Raw genomic sequence first — 8,140 nt, 5'->3', positions numbered from 1 at the left:
TTAAAAAAAATAACATTCATCAATAATTTAAAATTATTAATATATATTATATAATTGCAATACATGATAATTTTCTATAATTAATTATATTATACATATTTTTAGAAGCAAAAAAATATGGATTTATTTTGTCGGGTTTGAATTTATAATAAAAATAAAAAATATTAAAGAATAAATATAAATATCACCGAATAATATACAAAGGCGAAAGAAGTCACGGTAACGCCTCAAAAGTGCGAGTCAAAGTCGTATCGATCAACAAAACAAATAAAAAATTATCAGCCTTTATTTCTTCCGCCTCCAAAAAGGCACGACACAGATCAAAGCTAGTGCTTACCTTTTTCATTCTCCACTAATTTTCTCGCCCCTCAAACACTCCCTAAATGCCCGCCAATACACACACACCTCTTCTCCAACCACCAGCGTCCATCCCTTTCCTCAGAAAATTATTTAGTTCTTCCACTGGTGTATGCGTAGAATCATATTTTCTCGTCAATTCAAGTGAAAACTGTATTGTTTGAGCAGTTCTTGCGAGTGAAAACTATAATAGCAAGACTGCCATACATTTTCAAGACCTATAATACCAATATCAATAAAGAAGATCGAGAATTCCAAAATCGAGAGTTCCATGATCGAATAAACAAGAGCAACAAGTTTACTTGTGTTTTAGACCGGTGATCGTCGATGGTTGAGAGCTCTGTAAGTGGTGCCTGGGGAAATTCTAATTCATTTATCGAGTATATTAAGATGGAAAATAAAGATGGAATGATTTTTCCCCGCTTGTACTCTGCTTTACCAACATCAACAACATCCTCATTCTCGTCACCACTGCAGAAAGACGAAGCCGGTCACCGGAAAAAGAAAATTAAGAGGAAGTTCTTGTTTGCAGTTAAGGCTGTACTCTTCGAGACATCGTTTGTGAGTTTTTTTTTTTCTTATATATATACGCACACTGTTTGTTGAAATGTTATAAACATGAGATAGATTGGTGCTCTGTTTCTGAATTTTGGGTATTGCATGCTTTGTTATTTGACAGGCTAAGATGATAAAGAAAAAAGCGTTTCAGAGAAAAATGAAGCAAGCTAAAACTGATCCATTAACAAAAGTAGAAAAGGATTTGAACCATGTGAAGGGAAACTCACCGTTTAGAAAATTTTCCAAGAAAAGTGATGGAACGAGTATAACTTTTGCTCGTTCTTCGATTTCTTCTGCCTGGTCTTCACGTAATTCATCACCGAATCCAGGGAATTCCAAGCCATTCGTTGACAATAGACTTTCATTTGAATCGTGCAGTTCATTGGAGACCAAAAAGAAGCAAGACATGGAGCAAGATAATAATGGAAAAGGGTATCATAGTTCAAATACAGGGCTGTTATTGCTTCTCGTGACTCTCTTGGTTTTGGTCTTTTGGGGCAAGGTATATGCTATCTTGTGCACTTCGACATGGCTTTTCTTCGTCCCTAACTGCAACTCTGGAAAAAGATTACAGAGAATTAAGGCTAATTCTCACTCTATGGATTTCGAGGAGTACAAGAAGAAGATCGTTATGGACAGGAACCGCAGCCGTCATACGTAACTCTTGTTAGTTGGGACCATTGAGATAAGATTATAATTTTGTAGTTTTTCTAAGTGTATATAGTTATTACTTGTGCAAGTTTTTACATTTTTTGGGATATAAAGCTAGTAGCAGACATGCATTAATGCAAGCTAAGGCCTTATTGTTTTTGATTTTTTCTTTCCTTCCCAACTTTCTTGCGGTGGCATCAAAATCTTAGTACGTTTCTTCAGGAAAAAAAGAAGAAGGTAAAGTACATGAAAACAAAACAAATCTATGGATTTAGGAGTCTATTGATTTAGTTTTCTGGTATTTAAAAGGAAAATATGAACTTTAAATTTTACCAGTCAAATTAAACTTGTGGCCTGTGAGCACTTAAAAAGTAACTCCACCTGAAACTTTCCAAATCACATTTCCATACACGTATTTTAATCGAAATTGAGATTCCACTCATTATTGAAATTTGAGTAATTCATTCAATTGTCTGATTAAAAAAAAAAAAAAAAGAAAAAGCATGGAATCAATGGAGCTGTCCTTTAAAAAGTTCCAGATATTTTCTTTGTTTAAAAAAAAATCTGGGACTTTTGTTGCTCAAACTGCATTGTTTCACTAATATTTTTGTTAAAATATTATTATCATCATCAGTGAAAAGTAAAAGTTCTTTGAAAGATTAAGTTATTCCATAAATAATAATTTAAGAATTAAAGTTTCTAATATATAACAATTTTAGAATTAAAGTTTGATTAAATTTAAAAACTGGAGGATTGAAGTTTGATACCTTCAGCAAAAAAAAAACTTTGATACGTTTTAAAGAATTAATGTTGAAAAATAATTATAATGTTGTAAGTTTATTAATAAATCTCATCAACTGAAATTTTGAAAACAAAAGCACGAAAGTGAAGGATTTTTTTTTTATTTTTTTCTCGGAAGAAAGTGAAGGATTCTGCTGCTTGAGGAAATAAATATATACATATATTTTCGGATGAAAGGAAATTTCTAACTCTGTTATTAACCCAAAAATATATAAAGGGACGCCTCTGGCCTCTCCTCTATCTTCTTTCTGCTGTTCAGGTGAGCAAAAACCCTGAGCTAGTAAACCCTGGCACAAGAATGAAAAATCCCAGCTTAGGGCTTCCAAGTTTCAGCAACAGCTCTCTCTGGTAGCTAATTGTTAACCAAATCATTCATTCATGGTCACCAAGTTCTTCCTCAGACCCAACCCTGTTCCCCTCACCATTGTCTCCCCGACCCACTTGTTCCTCTTCCCCAAGCCCCCTCTCTCCAAGCTCACCACTATTTCTCTTTTGTCGACAGCTACTCATGCGATAATCGCCCAAGCAGAAGCCCTCCCCTATGGACCTTCTCTTCTCAAAGGAAAAATCCCATTTCAATACTCACCACAACAACAACAGCATCAAGTGCAATACTGTCAATCCCAATTGGGTGCAAAACTCCTTAATGGGAATAAACAAAGCCAGGAGGACGATGAACAAGAGGACCACGGTGATGGTGATAGCGTAATAGACAAGGAAAAATTCACTCGGGTCTTTGAAATAGCTGCCCTTCGAGTCCCTGCCAAAGATTGTTTTGCTCTGGAGAGCAGACTTCGAGGCCATTTATTGAATTGGCCGCGAATTCGCAACATTGCTAGAGTGCCTGGAGATGAAGTGGAAGAAGAGCTCGCGCCTCTCTTGGGAGCCACCCAAAATGGGAACACAGATGAGGAAGGAAATTTTGATGCCTTGAATCGAAGGATCTACGGGAGAGCCGAGGGTGATGGTGAAGAATTAAGTCCTGTTTTGTATAGGGAAAGATTGGCGAAGGAGTTTAATGCTAGGGGGTTTGTTAGGTTTAGGAATTTAGCTAAGGTTTCGAGGCCGCCAAGGAAGAAGAGAAAGCAAGGAGAAGGAGAGGAGAAGAAGAGAGAGAGAAATGAGAGGAAGGGGAGAGATGAATTTTCTATGGTGGAGGTCGTGGAAGAGGATGTCGGAGAGGATTGGAAAGGGTTGTTAGGGGATGAGTTTAAGGGAAGAAGCAAATGGAGGGGCTCAACAAGGCTGTTGCTTTTGGATGAGAGCTACGCTGATAAGGGAGTGGAGGATTTGCCTCAGGCTATCAAGGTGGCTAATCCAAATACCTTTGGTACTTTGCGAGTCTGTTTCATACTGTTTCTCTTTTTGGCCTTCGTGGCATTTGTATTGCTCTTGTTTGTGACTTTGTATTATATTGTTTCTTGTCATGATTCAGCAATGTCAGTTACTTTTCTTATACAAATGGCTGTGCAAGAAGTTCACTGTTCCTTATTATGCTTAAATGTTGCTTTGTTAGTTGATTTTCGTTTATTTTAGTTAGGTAGCGTTTCTGTTACTTTACTTTGTACTTCCTGTGTTTTACAAAACTGTTGGATGATAATCAATAATATGGTTAAATTTTCTAATATCATTTAGAAGGAAAGATTGGTGATGCGATGATTCATGTGTAGAAAACTGTCTTTATTTGATTGTCTTATATGCATCCTCGCTTTGTTTCTTTTGATGCTTGGACTCTGTAGGCAGTTAAATGTTGTTCCTTTAGTTCAGTGTATAAAATATTGTCAACAAACTTTTAAAGATGTGATTGGCTATCACATATTAATTCATGCGTTACCCTGCTTAAGTCCTTACATCTAGAGGGTCTAGGCCTTCTATTACTTGAAATTCTTTATCAATAAGCAATGTTCCTAAACCATATTCACTTTGTCACTAATAGTGAATTGGCTATTGTTCTCTTTCCCTCTCTTTTATTGTGCACCATCTTGGTGTATCCTACACTGGGATTGGAATCATTCTATACATCGTAGCCTTAATTGCAGTTGCTCCATGGAGCTTGATCTGCCGAACCACAACATCAATGTTCCTTTGCAGCATTATTTGATTATGTGATCATGACAAGTTTCAATATTATATCTTTTTGTGTTACAGCTAAAATGATCATCCTCTTCTTCAGGTGGCTTTACAAGAATCTATGCGAGAATACTCAACTTCTACCTTTGAGCTTATTAGATGCAAGTTGACTTTGTTTTATGATTACTGGCAGATGAATGAGGTATTTCTCACCCAAGCTACGGTTATCTTGTGTGTCTGCCCATTTGTTTTTCTCTGTTCAAATTCATCTCTAGCCTATGGAGGTAGATTGATTCATTCAAGTGAATTTTGAACTCATGAATGTTATACTATATCCTCCTTTGATGAGAGAGTAGTGGGGTTACTTATGCTTCTCAGAGACAGGAAATTTCCTCATATTTATGCCCCTCTTGTGTGCCTTCAACTGAACCGGGTTACTAACAAACAACTTGGTCGTGTTTGGGCTGGTTTATCTGAAAATAAACCAAGTCTAGAAATCTCTTTGGCGGTTGTTTATCTTTGCTCTTGTTTTGATGTAGGCTCATGAACAGGTGCAACAGGAACCTGATAATGAAAAATTTGTGCATTCTATAATTGTTAAGTTTATTTTATGGTTCTTTTACCTGTTTATTTTAATTGTCTAAAAGTAGATTTTTGAGTAATTAAAACAATCCTCATTCAAAGTTTAAATTATGATGTTAAATGATCCAAACTTGAGCATACATGCTTAAGGAAGTCGGAATCGAGGTCAAGCTGACTTAAAGCTTGATCAGAATCTGTACATTGTTATTTTGAATAAAGCTGCTTGAATTGGAGGGATCTATTAATAAGTACAACCGTCTTGCAGCACTACACTCCTACCCATACCTTAGATTTCTTTTAGTTGCTGCCATTGGTAGGTAGGTTGGTTGGTTGTACAGGTGTTCAATTTCTCACACCAGTAAACTAGGAGGTCATGCTGCATCTATACTTTTGCAGGTCCTGGAGGCCTTGCTACCTCAAGGTATGATTATTCCATCAGCTTTTGAAACAATTGGGCATATTGCCCGCTTGAACTTGAGAGATGAGCATCTTCCCTACAAGAATCTTATAGCAAAGGTGCTTAGTTCTTGAGTGTAATTTCTAAATATAATGTAGAATAGAAAAGCATGTGTAAGATATTTCATAATGGCTGTATTTTACAGGTAGTTCTGGATAAAAATAAGCCAAAGATACAAACTGTTGTAAATAAGATTGACGCCATACACAATGATTACAGAACAATGCAGCTTGAGGTTTTAGCTGGAAACCGCTCCCTTGTCACCATGGTAGTTGAGAATGGATTACGATTCCATGTTGATTTGGCAACGGTGTATGTATGCTTTGCTTGCAACCTACTTTGGAATTCAATTGTAATATTTAGATGACTGGTCTTATGTTATGTATCAACCAGATGAGGGTGCTCCTTTCTTTCTCTCTTGTTTAGTTGGAAGTTGGAACTCCAACATGATCCTGTAGTTGATGCTGTTTAGTAACTATTGTTCTTGAGGTTCAGCTGTTCAGGTGGACCCAGCATCAGTGGTACCTAAAAAAATTTGTTTGTGATTTATAAACCCCCCAAAGTCGTTTATTAGTGGTTTTCTCTTAAAACAGTGTATGTGTTATATGGTCCAGAAATCCTTGGTGCCTAATATGCTGTGTTTTTGTGGTCATCTAACGTTTCTGTTGCAAACTCTTAACATATTCTTATTTATTGCAGGTATTGGAATTCAAGGCTTGCAACTGAAAGACAAAGGCTTCTGAATGGCTTTACACGTAGTGATGTTGTTTGTATGTGTAACCTTCGCTAAATTTGAGTTCATACACATGCAGAATTTTATTGTTAAGCATGTAGCTAGAGTTGTGAGCTAATGGATTCCCATATTTGATCTCTAGTTCTTACTATGATCTTGAAGTGCTGAATTGTTTCTTTTTATGATATTATTCAATTGATAGGCGACGTTTTTTCTGGTGTTGGTCCAATGGCCTTGTCTGCTGCAAAGATAGTGAAACGTGTTTATGCCAATGATTTGAACCCTCATGCAGTTGATTATTTAGAGAGAAATAGTGTCTTGAACAAGCTTGAGAAGAAGATTGAGGTATAATGGAGTGGCTTATATGTAAAATTGGTGTACACATGTTAACAATTATGCTTCACATTGAGGATCTTGTCTTGTCATTTTATAGGTATTCAATATGGACGGAAGGAGATTCATAAGTGCTGTGTTCTCAAGTGAGAAAGCTCAGACCATTACACAGGTGGTCATGAATCTGCCAAATGATGCATCAGAATATCTAGGTTTGTTATGTTTTCTTAATTCAACTCTTTTCTTTTGTTATTTTCAGCAAAATTCAGATTTAAAGGTTGACCAAATAATTTAGAATCTCTGTTCTGTTAGAACATTACTTCCATATCTAAGTCATGCATTTATTTATTATCACTTAATGAATGTTTTGGCGTTTTATTGTTTTTGTTTTTGGACTTGGGACCTAATTGTGAGAGAGATATATACTCTTCAATAATTTCTTTATTTTGTCTGGATTAGAAAGCTGGTTGTCAAAGTGAGGTTCGAGAAACTCAAGTTTCTTGGATAATCTGTGTTAGAAAAGTTGTATTGTTAGACACTTATGACTAATTCCATAATTGACATAGGCAAATAGGAGAATGACCAGATAACTGTTAGCCTAGAACCTGACAGTTTCTTAACAACAAATTTGAGAACTCTCTCTCAATGTTGTTGCCTCTATTAACAGATGCATTTAGGGGGATATTGAAAGATAACCACAAGAAGAAAGAACTTACTTTGCCTATGATCCATGTTTATGGATTCTCCAAAGCTCGAGATCCAGAATTTGACTTTCATGAGGTATGTTGCCAAAATCATCAAAGGAATCTTTATATGTCCTTTTTCCTGATTGCATGAGAAACTTAGTTGCACATATTCTGTTTTACATCTCTCTTCTGCCCCTGATCCTCTGCTATTTATTTTATTTTATTTTTTTAGTATTGTTGTGAAATTTATTTTCTGAACACTGTAATTGTAGAGAATAAGGATTGCATTGACAGAGGTGGCAGTTGATGTAGAAATGCGTAGGGTACGCCTGGTTGCTCCTGGAAAATGGATGCTGTGTGCATCATTTAGGCTTCCTGAGAGTGTAGCATATGCAAATACTATGTTAAGTAAATAAATCAAGTTCATATAAGAGTACGGTTCTTTCAGTTTTTATATCGTAATCAATTGAGATTCAATGTTAGTATGTTGCCATGAGCTCAGTTGTTTGATCTAATGGACTTACTTCTAAGAATAGTTGGGCGAACATGTGCGCCAGAAATTGGCAGTCTTGTTTTAAATATATGTGCGCTGTGCATATGTATAAGAGATTGTCATCATAAATGATACATGGTTTTGATTGTGTGGTGAAACTGCAACAATTTACCTTAGCAATATGGAAAAATACTGTAAATTTGCCTCAAATTCCCGAATTTATTAAATTGCTATTCCTGTATGCTTGCGTGATTTAAATTATCAATTCAGATTTTTTTTTGTCTGACCAATTCAGATTTAACAAGGTTGGTTTCTTCGGTAACTTGGATCCAACGAGGATGGTTTTATTATTATTTTTTCCTTGCTAACTGTCCAAGAGAGAGATTTACTGTAAATTTTCCGCTTGAGAAAAAAATCAC

At 35.9% G+C, this 8,140-nt stretch overlaps 2 protein-coding genes across 3 annotated transcripts; both read left to right on the top strand.

Annotated features, from left to right (window-relative positions):
* Positions 1-330: 330 nt before the first annotated feature.
* LOC110602635 lies at positions 331-1,703 on the top strand. Its single transcript, XM_021740203.2, has 2 exons — positions 331-918; positions 1,037-1,703. The coding sequence occupies exons 1-2, from the start codon at positions 685-687 to the stop codon at positions 1,574-1,576; spliced, it is 774 nt and encodes a 257-aa protein (XP_021595895.1). The 5' UTR covers positions 331-684; the 3' UTR covers positions 1,577-1,703.
* Positions 1,704-2,553: 850 nt separating this feature from the next.
* Positions 2,554-7,879, top strand: LOC110601926 (tRNA (guanine(37)-N1)-methyltransferase 1). 2 transcript variants are annotated; one of them, XM_021739334.2, is made up of 9 exons: positions 2,554-3,675; positions 4,541-4,639; positions 5,416-5,535; positions 5,622-5,788; positions 6,176-6,246; positions 6,412-6,554; positions 6,643-6,754; positions 7,210-7,322; positions 7,501-7,879. In XM_021739334.2, the coding sequence occupies exons 1-9, from the start codon at positions 2,746-2,748 to the stop codon at positions 7,642-7,644; spliced, it is 1,899 nt and encodes a 632-aa protein (XP_021595026.1). In that variant the 5' UTR covers positions 2,554-2,745; the 3' UTR covers positions 7,645-7,879. The 2 variants fall into 2 exon arrangements, with proteins under 2 accessions (XP_021595026.1, XP_043807242.1); XM_043951307.1 differs by lacking the exon at positions 7,210-7,322.
* The last annotated feature ends 261 nt before the right edge of the window (positions 7,880-8,140 follow it).

Source organism: Manihot esculenta, chromosome 15 (genome assembly GCF_001659605.2).
Source record: "Manihot esculenta cultivar AM560-2 chromosome 15, M.esculenta_v8, whole genome shotgun sequence".
NCBI classification, from domain to species: domain Eukaryota; kingdom Viridiplantae; phylum Streptophyta; class Magnoliopsida; order Malpighiales; family Euphorbiaceae; genus Manihot; species Manihot esculenta.
This window is presented reverse-complemented; position numbering and strand designations above follow the sequence as displayed.

Bases quoted from the DNA above. Each gene is read 5' to 3' on its own strand.
- LOC110602635 (XM_021740203.2), top strand. From the start codon at position 685: ATGGTTGAGAGCTCTGTAAGTGGTGCCTGGGGAAATTCTAATTCATTT. The intron at 919-1,036 runs GTGAGTTTTTTT...GTTATTTGACAG, and splicing joins TACTCTTCGAGACATCGTTT to GCTAAGATGATAAAGAAAAA.
- LOC110601926 (XM_021739334.2), top strand. From the start codon at position 2,746: ATGGTCACCAAGTTCTTCCTCAGACCCAACCCTGTTCCCCTCACCATT. The intron at 5,536-5,621 runs GTGCTTAGTTCT...TGTATTTTACAG, and splicing joins ACAAGAATCTTATAGCAAAG to GTAGTTCTGGATAAAAATAA. The intron at 6,247-6,411 runs GTATGTGTAACC...TTCAATTGATAG, and splicing joins TACACGTAGTGATGTTGTTT to GCGACGTTTTTTCTGGTGTT.